Source organism: Cherax quadricarinatus, chromosome 61, assembly GCF_038502225.1.
Source record: "Cherax quadricarinatus isolate ZL_2023a chromosome 61, ASM3850222v1, whole genome shotgun sequence".
Lineage (NCBI taxonomy): Eukaryota > Metazoa > Arthropoda > Malacostraca > Decapoda > Parastacidae > Cherax > Cherax quadricarinatus.
The window spans coordinates 2,591,190-2,611,049 of NC_091352.1; the positions used below are offsets into that span (position 1 = coordinate 2,591,190).

The following is a 19,860-nucleotide window of genomic DNA, read 5'->3' on the forward strand; positions in this document are numbered from 1 at the left end:
TGATGTACACTTCATGTACTCTTCATGTACTCTTCATGTACTCTTAATGTACACTTCATGTACTCTTCATGTACTCTTAATGTACACTTCATGTCCTCTTCATGTACACTTAATGTACTCTTGTACTCTTAATGTACTCCTGATATACACTTGATGTACTCTTCGTGTATTCTTGATGTACTCTATGTACTATTGGGGTACTCTTGATGTATTCTAGACACACACACACAGTACCTAAAAAGAAAAGGGCTCATACACGACAACCAGCACTGCTTCAGGGAAGGGAAATCCTGCGTCACAAATCTACTGGAGTTTTAGGACAAGGTGACGGAAAGAAGGTAGGAGAGAAAGGGATAGGTAGACTGAATCTTCTTGGACTGTAAGAAGGCTTTGAACACAGTAACACACAAGAGACTGGTTGAAAAGTTAGTGGAGCAGGCAGGATAGCAGGGAAAGTACTGTAGTGGATCAGGGAATACCTGACAGGAAAGAAACGTGTGTTGGTACGTGACGAGGTGCTCAGAGTGGGTGCATGTGTCGAGCGGGGTTCCACAAGGGTTAGTCATAGGCCCGGTGCTGTTTCTAGTATATATACGAGGATCAGGTACGCCTACAAGGCTGCAAGCCTGGTCTGACAAATGGCTCCTGGAGTTTAACCCCAGCAAGTGCAAAGTTATGAGGCTTAGGGAAGGACAAAGAAAACCGTGGACGGAATACAGGCTAAGTGGTCAAAGGTTGCAAAACTCACTCAAGGAAAAGGATCTTGGGGTGAGTATAATATCGAGCACATCTGAGGTGCACATCAACCAGATAACTAGTGCAGCATACAGGCTCTTTGCAAACCTAAAAATAGCTTTTCGACACCTGAGTAAGGAATCGTTCAAGACACTGTACACTGTGTACGTCAGACCCACATTGAAGTATGCAACACCAGCATGGAACCCACATTTGGTCAAGCACGTCAAGACATTGACAGAAAGTGCAAAGGTTTTGAACAGGACTAGTCCTGGAGCTAAGGGGCATGTCCTACGAGGAGAGGTTAAGGGAACTAACCTGACGACACTGGAGGACAGAAGAGATGAGGGGGGGGACATGATAACGACATATAAAATACTGAGAGGAATTAACAAAATGTTTTTAGAGATGTGACACAGCAACAAGGGGCCACAACTGGAAGCTGAAGACTCTGATGAGTTACTGGGATGTTAGGAAGTATTTATTCAGTCATAGAGTTGTCAGGAAGTTGAACAATCTGGAGAGTGATGTAGTGGAGAGAGTGGACCTAGTAGCGACCAGTGACGAGGCGAGGCCAGGAGCTATGAATCGACCCCTGCAACCACAAATAGGTGAACACATACACACACACACACACACACACACACACACACACGCAGCTACACCTGGGCTCCACACTGACAGTGTTCTGGTGGTCGTGGTGAAGGTTGGTTGTGTGATAGTGTTGATCAGTGTGCTGGAACCTCAACATTACCTCGCAACACAAACACATTGTCGTGCATAGAGTACAGAACTCGCTGCAACACTGCTGTAGTACATAGAGTACAGAACTTGCTGCAAAACTCTGCTGTAGTACATAGAGTACAGAACTCGCTGCAACACATTGCTGTAGCGACCAACCCGTAAGAATATTAATTGACGGGAATTACCTAAAGGTTTTCAACATTCTTGACCAAGATTCTTGGTTAGGATTCTTCACCAAGAAGATTCTTGACCTAAATTTTTGGCCAGTAATATTCTTCAACCAAGATTCCTATGACAGATTCAAACATTTCTCAACACGTCAGAAAATTTTAAAACTTCCAAAGGTAAAGTCTCATACGATTTCTTCTACCCAGGTACCACTCAGCTCTTACAAAGTTCCTCTCTATACACTCCAACATTACCTTTGTAAACACGGCGAGTTAAAACACCAAAAACTATATATACCGAGTGGTTTTTCGCCCCCAAAAAGTCACGGTATATGAAGGAGCTTCGCAAGAAAGCTCGCTGCATATTGACATTAGTAGTTTATAAGCATTATTAATGCTGTTATAAGAGATAATTACTTGGGAATTTTCACAGCCTCTTTCGTGTTAATTAAGGAATGAGGCGCCGGTCAGGTGGTGGGAGAGGTCAGGTGTCATACGAGGTCAGATGCCAGAAGTCCTAAAAGCGGATTTCAAGTCACACCACATCACATACATATCATCACATCACATAGCATGGGGCCACCCTACAGATACCACCTCACTTCACATCACACAGCAGATCACCACTGTCACAGCTTGTGTAATATTATTACCATTAACAGAGTGTGTAAATAACAATACTTGTGCACACACACAGCAACTTCTGCCGATAGAGACGCCACACATCTGGTAGGTATCTGAACGTTGATACAGAAAGAACTAGAACCAGTGTGGGAAAACCAGGAGAGGCGGAGTAGGTCAGGTAGCGTGGATACAAAACTTGCTGGGGCTCAGGAAGCTGTGATAGGTACTCTGTCTTACCTGACTTCTGTGTTGTGCATGGGTAGCATCATCCTAGCCAGTCTCAGAGACGCCTAGAATGGTCTGCCTAGTATGGGCTAGCAGGTCTGCTGCTGTGTTGGGTGTAAGACCTACCTAGCATGGGCCAGCACGTCTACTGCTGTGTAGGATGTGAGTAGGGCCTTCCCCTATCATGGGCAAGTAGGTCTACTGCAATGTTGCTCTTCTGATGTTTTTGTAAACATGACATTGTTGTTGATCAATGTAACGTAATAATATTCAGAGAAACACTGGGCTAACTGGCAGCTTCATGTTTCAGCCTCACCGCTGAGGCTTCAACCGAGGTTTCTCCTGGAGTTTCAGCTGAGGCTTCAACAGAAACCAAGCTTTCTGGTCTTCAACATACGACAGTTTCATTGGAGGCTTCAGACTCACATAATAATTCCAATAACATGCTCATTGGAGAAGTCCAGTACAGATGCTCAAAAATCCGGGAAAAGGGATTTAATGCACAATTGTTATAGATTCCATCACATATTGGATTACTCCTTCATCATAAAGTTATGTTAGCCAAGAAAAGTACCCAGAAGGAGAATGTAGAATATAACTTTGGTGTATCTGTGTCTAGCATTAGGAATGATATTACGAGAGAAGTAAATTTTGAGACTGAGTGTTATAGGAATACAATTAGAAGCCTGGCTAGACCTATAACCCACTATGATAACATGAACGTAGATAAGTATGTTTATGGAGCAACTTGCAATGTAGTGGCCAAGCTTAGGCTTGGTAACAAGTACTTCTGACACTGGCAGACACACGGATGGTTGTCAAACCAAATGCAATATGGCCAACCCTGTGGTCACTGTCCTGAACACTGTGCTTTATTGTCCACTTATTGAAGAATATAGAGACAGTAAAAAAAATATATATTAAGCAAATTTCCTAAATTTGCTCGTTACAGATAAGTGAACTGTAGATATAAATCCAGATGTACACCTGTTAACCCTTTTGGGTCCTTGTTCCTAGGCCTTTTGTGTATCCATATGTTCTTGCTCTACCCTCCACTGGATGGATATGACGTGCACAATAAACTAGCCACTTCGGTGGCAATTTCTAACAGTTTTCCTGGTCTTCAACATACTCCAGATTTCCTGGTCTTCAATGCACTCCAGACTTCCTGTACTTAACTCATCGACTGACAAGAATTCAGCGTTCAGCATCACCCACCATCACCACCACCACCATCACCACCACCACCGTCACCACCATCACCACCATCACCACCACCATCATCACCACTACTACCACCCCCGCTAAAACAACCATCACCACTACTACCACCCCCACTCAAACAACCACTACTACCACCATCACCACCACCATCATCACTACTACTACCACCCCCGCTAAAACAACCATCACCACTACTACCACCCCCACTCAAACAACCACTACCACCACCATTAACAGAAGGATATAATTCACGCATGGCTGCCTGGACCACCCTGCTTCCCTTGCTGTGGTTCAAGTCCTCACTGAACCACCTCCTCACCCGCACCAACACACACGCACCTCCTCACCCGCACCAACACACACGCCAGCCTTGGACACACATACAGGGAAACCTACCTACCTGCTGCTCCTCATCCTGGTTTTATTTTTTCATACCGAGAAATGTTTGTGTTGATAGGGAATTAGACATGTGCAACATCTGGGTATCTTTATTGTAAAGATACCCAGATGTTGCACGTGTCTAATTCTTTATCTTGTGTCTATTGTACAGCATATATATATACAATAGTGCAAATCAACCACGGGGGAATTTGAATGATAGTTCTAGGCCTATTGTGTTGCAATCAACACATCTTCAGGAATTTGCAGTATTGCATAAATTCGTACAAGGGAATGACTCCAGCTAGAGTCGTTCCCTGAACGAATCTTCTTGGAATTCCTAGTCATCTCTGCAACATTGCAAGCTCCTGAAGATGTGCTGATTACAACACGAAAGGCCTAGAACTATCATTCAACAGCCCCCCCCCCAGTGGTTATTTTGCATCTTACATCACTTGTTGGTGATTATCGCATTGTGTTGATGTAGGTTTAGCGGTGACTCGCCCGAACTACACATAAAACATCTCCCATCAACCAATAAGACGTGAAGTTGAAAGTGTAACTTGTGATTCGTGGTTTAAACTACGTTCATTACTAAAACAGGATTGATATTAACTAATTTAGGCACAAATAACCAACTTCTACATTGTTCATAGAACTGTGATTGTCCGCACTCCAGTGATCCCTGCCACCTCACCTTACCACTATTATTATTAATACTCCTACGCTTACTATTACTACTATTGTTGTTATTATTATTATTATTATTATTATTATTATTATTATTATTATTATTATTATTATTATTATTATTATTATTATTATTACTACTACTACTACTAGGTACATACAAGTCCCAGGTGTTTCACAACTAGTGTTCAGTATGTGATGTTATCGTTCACGTTGCATTAAGCTTGCAGGAGTGTGGAGGTGCAACCCCCAGGATGTGCTTGCTAACTTTATTGCAAAGATCTGGTTGGGTGAGTTAGCGACCGCATGACGGGCTCGCTTGCAACCTTGGGCTGGTCGAGAGATAGATAGAGAGAGATAGATAGAGATAGAGAGAGAGAGAGAGAGAGAGAGAGGGGGGGGGCGGATCTCGAACAAAGGAAACGTCGGCATCAATGAGAAGACGAAAATAAAACTATTTTTAATTTCCACCTTAATGTTTTTGTATCACAATTAGATACAGTCGAGTGGGGAAGCCCAGGGATTGAAGCCTTCCAGGATGCGGCTTCCACCACCTCTAATGTTTTCCCGTAGTTCGGTTGGTAGCGCACTTACCTCACACACTGAAGTCCGTGGTTCGATCCCCGGTACGGGTGGAAACAGGGCGTGTTTCCTTAAGACACCTGCTGTCCATGTTCACCTAGCAGTAAAATAGGTACCTGGGTGTTAGTGGACTGGTGTGTATACCTGGAGAGGGTTCCGGTGGTCAATGCCCCCGCGGACCGGTCTGTGACTAGGCCTCATGGTGGACCAGAGCCTGATCAACCAGGCTGTTACTGTTGGCTGCACGCAACCCAACGTACGAACCACAGCCCAACTGGTCAGGTATTTACTCTAGGTGCCTGTCCAGCGCCTGTGGGTCGCATCCTGGGGTCAAAATAGACCTAATTTGCTCTTTATATAGTAGTATGTTATTGATGTCAACTATGGTCTGTATACCTTGTACATGTACTGGTAGTAATAAAGATTTATTATTATTATTATTATTATTATTATTATTATTATTATTATTATTGTTATATTTTGGTGTAGCAGTTCCTAGGGTAAGACCAGAGTGGGCTAAGTCACTGATGGCTCGGTTTACTGCTAGGTAAGCAGGGGCAGCAGGGTGACTAGTTGGTTAATGGGGGGTTTAAAGCCTATCTAGTACACGAGGGTCAAGGTCAGGCTGCAGGTCACCTGGTCACCACCAGTCAGGAATACTTTAATACCTAAAATAATGATTAATTTCAACTCTCTGGAGATATACACTGAGAGGTAAACAGCTATCACTGTGTATACACTAAAGTATACATACCTTTCACTGTATATACACTGAGAGATATACACCTCTCAGTGTATGCACACTGAGAAAACCACGCCTCTCGGTTTATATACACCGAGTTATACACACCGCTCAGTGTATATAAAGTGAGGAATATACACCTCCTTACTCATCCTGGCATCAGGTATGTAAAGACACACTAGAGGTGAGAGTTCAGCTCACCACTAAATTGTTATTCTTCTCAGTCCACCTTGATGTCGGTCAAGGGCTCTTGATTAAAGGCACTCTAGCTATCCCTCTCCCACCTTGAACTAAATCTCTGTATCCCTCAGGCAGCGTGTGTACCTCCAGTATTCCAGTAAAACTTTTCCACTATGAATGGCCCTTTTTTCTTTACAGATGTGGCATTCACAATGCCTTGTGGTGGCACTGCTGGCAGTGTCGGTGTGTCAGAGTGCCAGGGCCAGTCCTCAGGATGCCAAGAGGGTCAGAAGACAAGGTAATAGCGGCGTGGAAAGTGAGTATAAGTGATGTACTTCCAGATTGTTTAAACTTCAGTAGATTGCTTACCTTCACCCGCGTTGCTTTGCTTCTTGGGACCAAGCAACCTGGCCCCCCAGTACACCTCCAGTACACCCCAGTACACCTCCGGTGTACCTCCAAGTACACCTTCAGTACACCCCAGTACACCCCAGTACACCCCAGTACACCTCTGGTGTACTTCCAAGTACACCTCCAGTACACCTAGTACATCCCAGTACACCTCCAGTACACCTAGTACATCCCAGTACACCTCCAGTACACCTAGTACATCCCAGTACACCTAGTACATACCAGTAGACCTCCAGTACACCCCAATGCACTTGGGTCATGGCTTCCAGTCCCGTGAAATACTGGATCGATTAGTCTTATAATGTAGTGATGCCTAGGTTGTCGTGTGCTTAAAACACCAGCGTTACCCCTCCAGGCACTAGCCTCGCCAGAACATTACTAACTCACCACCCAAGTCTCCATCACTTATTTAAATAATGATATTAGCTGGGACATGCAATATGAATTGTATCGCAGTTGTAACGAAGATATCGTCTTGCGGCAGCTATTGTGTTCGGTGGGTCGACACAGCGGGATCCTGACCAGTGCAGGACACCTGACGGAGATGGTGGCAGGTGTGTCAGAATGCTGGACTGTACTGCCATCTATGACCAGTTCAGGAGCAACCCCACGCCAGAGTTCCTGACCTTCCTGAGAAGGTAGGTCAACCTTGTTTCATGTGTGTGTGTGTGTGTGTGTGTGTGTGTGTGTGTGTGTGTAGCATTTAATGGTTTACATACATAGAGGTTCTTGCGGTATGCAATGACATCAACATCCCCTCCTTATCATAACACAAAAGATGGCAAAATATTCATCTGGTGTAATAAGCTATAAAGGTTTGAAGGCTCCAGGGCCAACACTGACCTTAACACCTCACTTACTGACTCTTCCTTCAGGAGCATCTGCAGGTTTGAGAAGACGACTCCTATCATATGCTGCAGCAACACCATCCTCTCTTCTCTGATCAGTTCTTCAACTACTCCAGCCTCCACCACTACTTCCTCCACCACTACTGCCTCCACTACTACTGCCTCCACCACTACTGCCTCCACCACTACTACCTCCACCACTACCACTACAACTTCCACCACAACAAGTTAGTAGTCTCAGGGAAAAAAAACGTTTATAGCTGTAAATATTGTAAAACAACACCCTCACATAAAGTGACAGCGAGGGAAATATGGCAATAAATCTGTAACATTTCTTTACAGCTTCGACGACCACCACGGAGGTGCCATTGACGACAGCTGAAGTGCCATCCACGACCACGGAGGCGCCAACAACGACAACTGTCTCCTCAACCACGACCCCTGTGCCAGAAACAACGACCACGACTCCACCGCCTCCTACAGGAATCCGGCTTCTGCCGCAAGATGTCTGTGGGATATCTAATGTGAACACTATTAGGATAGTAGGGGGAACACCGCCTCCCAAAAGTAAGTACTAAGATACTAGGGGAAACTGCCTCTGGTAGGTAAGCTACAGAGAGAGACAAGTGGGTCATGGCCTCAAGAAAACAAAAGTATCTAGAGGGTGAGGTGAGTGTTGCGTATAGGTTGTTTACATAAAAAGTGCCAATTTAAGCCGGGAGATTTCAGTAGGGCGATGAGGATATAAGAACACATACAGACCAATTAATCTTAGTCTCTATGTGGGTTACACTTTAGTTATCCATTCCATTATTTTTTCAGCAGTTATTCCAGTCATGCTGGAGTTACTACTAGTAAATATTTAGGTCTTATAGGGATGAAGATACCTTGATACCAGAGAAGGGATAGTGGTTTTTAGGATCCTAATCCTAAAAACCACGATCCCTGGTTTTTAGGATCCTAATCCTAAAAACCACGATCCCTTCTCTGGTATCAAGGTATCGTCGTTAAAGAATTAGACTTATTTTACTCTCTCTTTCCTACGATCAGATTATCTCCCAAACACCAGGCACTCTGCCCTCTGTAGTTTTAACGTTTTTTCTTTTTCATGAATATAATGATGTTATTACATAGGCACTGCCATCTGTTAGTTAGTTTAATATGTTTATTATGCACCCCAGACCCATCCTATGGGTGGCAGTCAAAAGATTATAGAGGTACATAATGTGTCGAGGGACTGGGCCCCAAAGTTTTGATAGCTGAGCAAGCTACAACGGTAATGAACTCCAGGTCACAATCATGACAAGTTACAAAGGTATTTACAGATTACAGAGGTACATAATGGGTCCAGGGACTGGGCCCTTTATGTACCTCTGTAATCTGTAAATACCTTTGTAACTTGTCATGATTGTGACCTGCCATCTGAGTGTGTGTGTGTGTGTGTGCGGGAGAATAAGGGATGACCAGAGCCTGTTCGACAGATCTGTACCCATGGTTGGCTGCTCTGGGTTACGTTGACGGTCAAGGGAAGGTTGAGTTCCTGTGTGGTGCTGCACTCATCACCCACCAGCACCTGGTCACCGCTGCTCACTGTGTCAGGAGTCGCAGCGACCTGTAAGTCCGCTCCGCCAGTGTATCGTCCTTTCTTGTACAGTATGTGACCAATTTCTGTCCTCGCTTCACTGCCCTACCTCTTCTCATTCTCTTTTACTCTCCTTACACCTCTCCCTCTCGTCTCACTCATCCCTCACTCACGCCTCGCTCACGTCTCACTCTCCCTCATTCTCCTCCACAGGAAGATCGTCAGGTTGGGTGAGCACGACCTCAGCATATCGAACGAAACAGTTCACGAAGACTTCAATATCATGAGCCAGAGTTTCCACGAGAACTTCGATCCCATCTCCTACGCCAACGATATAGCTGTTATTAAGATGGATAGACCCGCTACTTTTAGGAGTAAGTGAGACAGAGAGAGAGGGAAAGAACGATTATCTATTTGTGAGTATCTATTTTTCCCAAGGACTTGACCCACAACATTCGACTAACACCCAGTTACCTATTTAATGCTAGGTGAATAGCAACAGGTATAAAGAGGTTAACACCCATGTACCTACTTACTGCTAGATGACAACTGTAGTATATATGCCCATCACTTCTGTCCATGAAATGAGATTTAACAGAAGAGTAAATGCAGCAAAAATGTGGTGTTGGAGATCACATTCTTTCCAGTTGGTCCTCAGGACTCCTTATATTTAATACTCGCATACTGGGGCTTGATCAATCCAATACAGTGCGGTGGTATGGACTTTGGAGTCCATTCCAGGGCGATATGTTGAAAAGAACGATCTTCTTCTGTATAGATTAAGAACTATCGTCTATTATCTAAGTGTATAAGTCGAGGAGAGAATAGCAGGTCAGGTGAATTAGGAGGGGTCAGGTCTAACAAGGTAGGTAATAGGTTTGTCAGGAAACTGGATAAGTGCTTCTTGACGCGAGTCTTAGTAATATGATGACGCACAGCTGGAGCTTTTGGTCCCCTGACCGAGGCCTTCCACTGGCTTACCCCTCTACCCCTTTAAAAAGTATAGTAATGATTATAGATCATTGTATTGTATATGAATAGTATACAATACCGACAAGATGAAGAATTAAACACATACGTGGAGTATACCTGGAGAGGGCTTGGGGGTCAACGCCCCCGCTGCCCGGTCTGAGACCAGGCCTCGTGGTGGATCTGGGTATCTTTATTTGTAGACGTATCGCCATCCACTGGCTTTATCAATACACAAGGACATAATGTGAGAAATAAAGACACCCAGATATTGCACGTGTCTAATTCTTCACCTTGTAGCGTCCCTCACATGGGGTGACATCCACGCTGGTAGCGTCCCTCACATGGGGTGACATCCACGCTAGTAGCTTCCCTCACATGGGGTGACATCCACGTTAGTAGCTTCCCTCACATAGGGTGACACCCACGCTGGTAGCGTCCCTCACATGGGGTGACACCCACGCTGGTAGCGTCCCTCACATGGGGTGACATCCACGCTAGTAGCTTCCCTCACATGGGGTGACATCCACGTTAGTAGCTTCCCTCACATAGGGTGACACCCACGCTGGTAGCGTCCCTCACATGGGGTGACACCCACGCTGGTAGCGTCCCTCACATGGGGTGACATCCACGCTGGTAGCGTCCCTCACATGGGGTGACATCCACGCTGGTAGCGTCTCTCACATGGAGTGACATCCACGTTAGTAGCTTCCCTCACATGGGGTGACACCCACGCTGGTTCACATGGTTCTGGCTGCTCTCTTCTTCACTAGGTCGCTGAACTCCGTGTTTTTCTCCTGATCTGCATTGGACTGATAAAGTCAACAGTGGCAGAAACATTTCCGAATAACATATCCTAAGTGTTGTACACGCGTATTAATTCCCACATTTTTTTAGTCTTGCTATACCTAGTACTTGTGTATTTATTCCCACATTTTGTTAGTCTTGCTATACCTAGTACTTGTGTATTTATTCCCACAACCTGATAGTCTTGCTATACCTAGTACTTGTGTACTTATTCTCACATTTTGTTAGTCTTGCTATACCTAGTACTTGCATTATTTACGCCTGACACAACTTGTCTCCTCGTAGAAGGTATCAACGCCGTGTGTCTGCCTCTTCCTGGCAAATTCCGGGAGGACTCCCTGGTCGGTACTTCTGGTATCGTGGCAGGATGGGGCGCTGTCTCCTTCAGTAAGTATCTAAAGAAGTGGGCGCTACTTAAAAAAGTGCTGCAAAATACTCGTATGTACGTCTGTACACTTATAAGCACAGACAGGCAATAAAAGACCCAGACACACACATCTCTACCCCATTACAACAGTTCTTTATCTCTCAGAATGTAAGATTGTTATCCTATGTAATCTACACATATGTTGCTATATATGATAACCTATGTAACTGTATTTATGTGCACCTGTACCTAAATGAAAAGTTACCTACTTAGCAGTAGGTCTCTTGATCCACGCTAGGCAGGTCCTCCTCACACCCACAAGGACACTCATATATTCGTCTTATATAAACCTACTCATGGTAATAACATCAATGACGCTACGTTGAAGTGTTGTGATGGTCAATGGTAAAGTACCACTATTTTTTTAAGAATTTCTTTATTAACACATGGACTATGTAGTGTATAAATAAACTTGGTATCTTCACATAATATCTATAGCGTATTCCACTCGTCTATTATCTATCACAGGATATTACGCTCATCTATTATCTATCACAGGATATTCCAGTCATCTATTATCTATCACAGGATATTCCACTTATCTATTATCATCTATTATGTATTGCCAAACGAGTTCTGTGCTTATTTTTCTACATCCCTGTTGGCTAAACTGGAAAACAGGTCTACCACAATCAATATTTTTTGCAATACAATGTTCTTTTGGTTTCATTTCATGTTAAATATCACCACATCATATTTAAGAAAAAAATTATTTAGATGACTGATCTCCTTACCGTAGATTATTATTATTATTATTGTTAGTAATATCCCATAAGGGTTATCAAGGTATACACATATGTATACAGAGAGGTGTATTTCTCTCAGAAAAAGTATTTAAGGAAATGAAGGATATTTAGATCAATTTATTCAGATTCCTTAAACAGGTGTAGATTTTTGCAGTTATATAGCAACACATGTGTAGATTATCTAGGACATGCGAGTAAAGATGTCACAACCAGCACCGATGTTAGGACAAAAGTGAACCAGTAAGGTCAAGGTGATGTATTTTGGTTGGGTTAAAAAGTTTACTTAGGTATACGTACATATAAGTACAATTATTATACATAGTAACATGTGTGTAAATTACCCAGGATAACCCAAAAAGGTTAGATAAAGTGACTTATTTCTAGTGAGGTCCTTGTAATGTTACATAAAGCCTAGCTCGAAGATACTGTAGAAATCAGTTATGCTTATAATCTTAAAACAGCTCAACATACTTGGTAGGTTACTAATGAGGTTGTGGGCACAGATAACGTGTCGTCACCAACACTGCTGCACGTGCTCCTGCCGGTGATCGGGGAGTCAGAGTGTGCACTGAAGTACACCCGCTTCCGGCAGGTGAAGATCAACAACACTACCATGTGTGCTGGTGTTGGAGGACGCGACGCCTGCCAGGTTAGTCTCCCCTTCAACGCTCACATAATACACGTTCTCTCTCACTAACACACGTTCTCTCTACTACTGCTACTACAACTAATAAAAATATTATTAATACTATAATAATAACTTTATTTTCTACCCGTACATGTACAAGGTATACAGACCATAGCTGACATCAGTGACATACTATTATATAGAAAGTCGCTTGTTATGCTGAGCATTTCCCGCAAATTAGGTCAATTTTGTCCCAGGATGCGACCCACACCAGTCCACTAACACCCAGGTACCCATTTTACTGATTAGTGAACATAGACAACAGGTGTAAGGAAACACACCCAATGTTTCCACCCTTGCCGGGAATCGAACCCGGACACTCAGCGTGTGGAACGAGAGCCTTTGCCACCAGGCCACGAGCCTTGTGTCCTTGTTCGCCTAACAGTAAAATAGGTATCTGGGTTAGTCGACCGGTGTGGGTTGCATCCTGGGGCAAAATTGACCTAATTTACCCGAAATGCTCTGCATAACAAGGTGTTTTCTATATAGTAGTATGTCACTGATGTCAGCTATGGTCTCTACATTGTACATGCACTTGTAGATATAAAGATTCTTCTTTTTCTTCTTCTTCTTCTTCTTCTTCTTCTTCTTCTTCTTCTTCTTCTTATTATTATTATTATTATTATTATTATTATTATTATTATTATTATTATTATTATTATTATTATTATTATTATTATTATTATTATTATAATTCTTCTAAAGCATCTTCAGTCCGCCAGAAGTATCTCCGGCTCCTCAGCGTCATCCCCCAGTCCTCCAAAATCATTCCTAGTCTTCCAGAATCATCTCACCTCCCCCTTACCGCCTCCCCATAATGTTTATCTTCTAACACTGACTTACTCACCAGTGTTGCCTCCCCATAATGTTTATCTTCTAACACTGACTTACTCACCAGTGTTGCCTCCCCATAATGTTTATCATCCAACACTGACTTACTCACCAGTGTTGCCTCCCCATAATGTTTATCATCTAACACTGATTTACTCACCAGTGTTGCCTCCCCATAATGTTTATCATCTAACACTGACTTACTCACCAGTGTTGCCTCCCCATAATGTTTATCATCCAACACTGACTTACTCACCAGTGTTGCCTCCCCATAATGTTTATCATCCAACACTGACTTACTCACCAGTGTTGCCTCCCCATAATGTTTATCATCCAACACTGACTTACTCACCAGTGTTGCCTCCCCATAATGTTTATCATCCAACACTGACTTACTCACCAGTGTTGCCTCCCCATAATGTTTATCCATCACTGACTTACTCACCAGTGTTGCCTCCCCATAATGTCTATCATCCATCACTGACTTACTCACCAGTGTTGCCTTCCCATAATGTTTATCATCTAACACTGACTTACTCACAAGTGTTGCCTCCCCATAATGTTTATCATCTAACACTGACTCACCAGTGTTGCCTCCCCATAATGTTTATCATCTAACTGACTTACTCACCAGTGTTGCCTCCCCATAATGTTTATCATCTAACACTGACTTACTCACCAGTGTTGCCTCCCCATAATGTTTATAATCCATCACTCACTTACTCACCAGTGTTGCCTCCCCATAATATTTATCATCTAACACTGACTTACTCACCAGTGTTGCCTCCCCATAATGTTTATCATCCATCACTCACTCACCAGTGTTGCCTCCCCATAATGTTTATCATCCAACACTGACTTACTCACCAGTGTTGCCTCCCCATAATGTTTATCATCCAACACTGACTTACTCACCAGTGTTGCCTCCCCATAATGTTTATCATCCAACACTGACTTACTCACCAGTGTTGCCTCCCCATAATGTTTATCATCCAACACTGACTTACTCACCAGTGTTGCCTCCCCATAATGTTTATCATCCAACACTGACTTACTCACCAGTGTTGCCTCCCCATAATGTTTATCATCCAACACTGACTTACTCACCAGTGTTGCCTCCCCATAATGTTTATCATCTAACTGACTTACTCACCAGTGTTGCCTCCCCATAATGTCTATCATCCATCACTGACTTACTCACCAGTGTTGCCTCCCCATAATGTTTATCATCTAACACTGACTTACTCACCAGTGTTGCCTCCCCATAATGTTTATCATCTAACTGACTTACTCACCAGTGTTGCCTCCCCATAATGTTTATCATCTAACACTGACTTACTCACCAGTGTTGCCTCCCCATAATGTTTATCTTCTAACACTGACTTACTCGCCAGTGTTACCTCCCCATAATGTTTATCATCCATCACTGACTTACTCACCAGTGTTGCCTCCCCATAATGTTTATCTTCTAACACTGACTTACTCGCCAGTGTTGCCTCCCCATAATGTTTATCATCCAACACTGACTTACTCACCAGTGTTGCCTCCCCATAATGTTTATCTAACACTGACTTACTCACCAGTGTTGCCTCTCCATAATGTTTATCATCCGTCACTGACTTACTCACCAGTGTTGCCTCCCCATAATGTTTATCTAACACTGACTTACTCACCAGTATTGCCTCTCCATAATGTTTATCATCCGTCACTGACTTACTCACCAGTGTTGCCTCCCCATAATGTTTATCTAACACTGACTTACTCACCAGTATTGCCTCTCCATAATGTTTATCATCTGTCACTGACTTACTCACCAGTGTTGCCTCCCCATAATGTTTATCTAACACTGACTTACTCACCAGCGTTGCCTCCCCATAATGTTTATCTAACACTGACTTACTCACCAGTATTGCCTCTCCATAATGTTTATCATCCGTCACTGACTTACTCACCAGTGTCGCCTCCCCATAATGTTTATCTAACACTGACTTACTCACCAGTATTGCCTCTCCATAATGTTTATCTAACACTGACTTACTCACCAGTGTTGCCTCCCCATAATGTTTATCTAACACTGACTTACTCACCAGTGTTGCCTCCCCATAATGTTTATCTAACACTGACTTACTCACCAGTGTTGCCTCCCCATAATGTTTATCTAACACTGACTTACTCACCAGTGTTGCCTCCCCATAATGTTTATCATCTAACACTGACTTACTCACCAGTGTTGCCTCCCCATAATGTTTATCATCCAACACTGACTTACTCACCAGTGTTGCCTCCCCATAATGTTTATCATCCATCACTGACTTACTCACCAGTGTTGCCTCCCCATAATGTTTATCATCCATCACTGACTTACTCACCAGTGTTGCCTCCCCATAATGTTTATCATCTAACACTGACTTACTCACCAGTGTTGCCTCCCCATAATGTCTATCATCCAACACTGACTTACTCACCAGTGTTGCCTCCCCATAATGTTTATCATCTAACACTGACTCACCAGTGTTGCCTCCCCATAATGTCTATCATCCAACACTGACTTACTCACCAGTGTTGCCTCCCCATAATGTTTATCATCCAACACTGACTTACTCACCAGGGTGACTCAGGAGGACCCATGGTGATGCACTTCCACTCCAAAACCTTCCTGGTCGGTGTGGTCTCCTTTGGCTTCCGCTGCGCTGAGCCCAACTTCCCAGGAGTGTACACCAGGGTCAAAGCCTACCTCGACTGGATTTTGTCCAACCTTAACTAATTTGCTTTGAAGACACCGGAAGGAGGATCAAGCCTTCATTACGTGTGAGGAATGACCCATATGGGTTTAGTGCCTCACAGTAATGCCTAATATTAGGAGGTAACAGCGCGGGGAATATTTATTATTATTATTATGCGCTAAACCAGAAAGGGTCATATAGTGCCTGCTGAATAGAAGGCAATGAGTTGTGATCCAAGGTAATGAAGGGTAGCTTCAGTTCCTTGGATCAAAAGAACATCAACAGTATGAAGGTACTTTTCTCCCGCTTAAAGGAATCAGTAAATACTTAACTAGCGGTATGGATTTTTTTTTACATAATTTCCTAAATGTAGAACAAAATGAATAATATAATAATTGCATAGTGAAATGTGATGCGTTTTGGACCATTCGAGAAATTTTAAGTGAAGGGATGGGTGTGGAACAGCCAGTTAGGACGCCGGAAGAGGCGCCATTTTGAATGTGTCAACACTGGTTGTCGTGGGAACTTGTGCTAATAATTCGGCATTTTCCGAGATCTAATGGGGTGTTTTGGCCTCAATATGTAATAGGAACCTTTATTAATGTCCCCTGCTGAAGAACTGAGACAGGAAATTTGCAGGACCTCAAGAATTGCGTGTGGAGGATGAAAATAGAGGACTTCAATGAATCCTTCACAACAACACGCCTTAGCTAAGTAATTACTCTTAATGTACAGTAGTTTTTGCGTTGGCCATCGTAAATTCTAGCTGCCAGGGGTTAGGTTAGGGTGTGTTCTATCAGCATTAAGTGTTTTCCAGTAAAATGGTAAGTGGTAATGCAAAGTTCTTTGTACTAGTAGTTATATTGTTGTATACTCTGCAAGCAGGTAAACCAAAATACCATAATCCACTTAACTTCAATGTATCAGAGTAACTGGTTTTAATATAATTATTAATTTAATGTCAGGTCTAGCTTTTTGTGAAAGTAGTGAGGAGGTGGGCAGTCAAAGGAGTTGCTCTTCAGTGACCTACTGTGACTTAAGTCCTACTTACCTCGACCAAATTACTTACCTGCAGGTAATAATTCAGAAATGGCCCTGTAAACCTCCTGCAGGTAATTTTCTCACAAGCGGGTTATAACAAGCTTGTTCAGGCCTGCAGTGTCACAGTGCATGTGATGCCACGGGGGTTACTTGTCGGTCTTATTGAACTTGAAGCCACGACAACCAGGCACACATTGTATGCTTAACAGTTCGAAAACGGGAGAAATTATTTACGAATATTATCTCTCAGTCCACATCAATATTCGAACCTGCAAACTCTGCGTAAGAGTACACAGTACTTGATTCACACAGCCAAGAAAACTGTTCAAAACATCAAGGAAAGGTGCTCGAAACATCAAGAAAACATGTTAGAAACGTCGTCAAGGAAACTGCTCGAAATTCTGAGTCTGGCTGTATGGATAAAGTACTGTGTACTCTAATGGCCGAGTTTGCAGGTTCGAATCCTGCAGTGGACTGAGAGACATTGTGTATGTGTGGAAGATCTTTCATGTTTCTACATGTCTACGATAGTTACTGCTTGTTGGACTTAGTAATCTGCAAGATAATAAGTCACATCTAACATTCCACAAGTTCCTCAAGGAATATTTAAACGCGGTTGAATGTTTCTGCCTTAAAGTGGTGGTGCCTTAATGCTAGCGGTCCTTTATTCCAAGGATATAGAGTTACCCTCCATATCCTCGGATCGTTAAGGTGGGTGATACATAAGGTATCATACATTCACACTAGTTGACAGCTTGATTGATGATCATTTAACAAGGATTAGGTAGGTATTAGGTTTGTCAGGAAACAGGACAAGTGTTTCGTGATGCGGGTCTTAGTTATATGATGACCCCACAGCTGGAGCTTTTGGTCATCTGACCGAGGCCTTCCACTGGCTTACCCCTTCACCCCCTTTAAAAATTATGGCCAAGTTTATAACGATTATTATTTACAAGAAATACACAAGACACTGTCTACTTGATTACTGAAGGTTTACGATGGAGAGATTGACCGTATCAAGACCTTCATAAAGACTTTTGCATATAAAACTTATTACAGCTCTGCCTTCTATACGCTTCTGTTTTTTGCACTAGTTTCGTATGCCTCCTGCTGCTGCTGCTGCTGCTACAAGCTTGTTACTCAGCCAGCCACCTGCTGCTGCTGCAAACTTGTTACTCAGCCAGCCTCCTGCTGCTGCTACAAGCTTGTTACTCAGCCAGCCTCCTGCTGCTGCTACAAGCTTGTTACTCAGCCAGCCTCCTGCTGCTGCTACAAGCTTGTTACTCAGCCAGCCTCCTGCTGCTGCTACAAGCTTGTTACTCAGCCAGCCTCCTGCTGCTGTTACAAGCTTGTTACTCAGCCAGCCTCCTGCTGCTGCTACAAGCTTGTTACTCAGCCAGCCACCTGCTGCTGCTACAGGCTTGTTACTCAGCCAGCCTCCTGCTGCTGTTACAAGCTTGTTACTCAGTCAGCCACCTGCTGCTGCTACAGGCTTGTTACTCAGCCAGCCTCCTGCTGCTGCTACAAGCTTGTTACTCAGCCAGCCTACTAGACTGGAGAATACACTAGACCTCATCTTCACTAACAATGATGATCTGATAAGAAATGTCACCATATCAAAAACAATATACTCAGATCACAACATAATTGAGGTTCAGACATGTATGCGCGGAGCCCCAGACCGACATAATGAGATTAGTCACGAGGGTGCATTCACCAAATTCAACTTCAATAACAAAAACATAAAGTGGGACCATATACTGGGAAGATATACTAAGCAACACAGACCCCAACTTATGCCTAGAACAGATTAACTTGGTGGCACTCGATGTATGCACAGGGCTTATTCCTCTAAGAAAAAGGAGGAGTAGATGTAAAATAGAAAGAGACAGGCGGTCCCTTTACAGGCGACGGAAAAGAATAACAGAGCGGCTAAAAGAGGTCAATATATCTGAAATGCGTAGGGAGACACTGGTCAGAGAAATAGCAAGCATCGAACTTAAGCTAAAGGAATCTTATAGGAGTCAGGAATCGTGGGAAGAACTAAAAGCCATAAATGAAATCGAAAGAAACCCAAAGTATTTCTTCTATGCCAAATCAAAGTCGAGAACAACGTCCAGTATTGGGCCCCTACTTAAACAAGATGGGTCCTACACAGATGACAGCAAGGAAATGAGTGAGCTACTCAAGTCCCAATATGACTCAGTTTTTAGCAAGCCGCTAACCAGACTGAGAGTCGAAGATCAAAATGATTTTTTTTATGAGAGCCACAGAATTTGGTTAACACAAGCCTATCCGATGTTATCCTGACGCCAAATGACTTCGAACAGGCGATAAATGACATGCCCATGCACTCTGCCCCAGGGCCAGACTCATGGAACTCCGTGTTCATCAAGAACTGCAAGAAGCCCCTATCACGAGCCTTTACCATCCTATGGAGAGGGAGCATGGACACGGGGGTCGTCCCACAGTTACTAAAAACAACAGACATAGCCC

The 19,860-nt window shown here is 43.4% G+C and overlaps 2 protein-coding genes across 4 annotated transcripts in view; both read left to right on the forward strand.

Annotated features, from left to right (window-relative positions):
- Positions 1–1,416: 1,416 nt before the first annotated feature.
- LOC128699435 (proclotting enzyme) lies at positions 1,417–16,659 on the forward strand. 2 transcript variants are annotated; one of them, XM_053792174.2, is made up of 10 exons: positions 1,417–1,823; positions 6,490–6,607; positions 7,187–7,340; positions 7,578–7,777; positions 7,893–8,117; positions 9,032–9,164; positions 9,346–9,506; positions 11,194–11,295; positions 12,585–12,730; positions 16,209–16,659. In XM_053792174.2, exons 2-10 carry the CDS (start codon positions 6,490–6,492, stop codon positions 16,362–16,364), a joined length of 1,395 nt encoding a protein of 464 aa, XP_053648149.2. In that variant the 5' UTR covers positions 1,417–1,823; the 3' UTR covers positions 16,365–16,659. The 2 variants fall into 2 exon arrangements, with proteins under 2 accessions (XP_053648149.2, XP_053648150.2); XM_053792175.2 differs by having other exon boundaries at positions 6,490–6,589.
- A 148-nt stretch (positions 16,660–16,807) lies between these two features.
- LOC128699437 (ATPase inhibitor mai-1, mitochondrial-like) overlaps positions 16,808–19,860 on the forward strand; it is a 173,650-nt gene continuing 170,597 nt past the window's right edge. The window contains exon 1 of one of the 2 annotated variants that reach the window (XM_053792180.2): positions 16,808–17,037. In XM_053792180.2, the coding sequence (XP_053648155.2) occupies positions 17,006–17,037 (32 nt within the window). In that variant the 5' untranslated portion in view covers positions 16,808–17,005. The remainder of the gene's footprint in view (positions 17,038–19,860) is intronic. The other variant, XM_053792181.2, reaches the window with a different exon arrangement.

Coding starts and splice junctions, on each gene's coding strand:
- LOC128699435 (XM_053792174.2), top strand. CDS start 6,490: ATGTGGCATTCACAATGCCTTGTGGTGGCACTGCTGGCAGTGTCGGTG. Junction 7,341..7,577: donor TTCCTGACCTTCCTGAGAAG/GTAGGTCAACCT, acceptor CTCTTCCTTCAG/GAGCATCTGCAGGTTTGAGA. Junction 11,296..12,584: donor ATGGGGCGCTGTCTCCTTCA/GTAAGTATCTAA, acceptor TTGTGGGCACAG/ATAACGTGTCGTCACCAACA.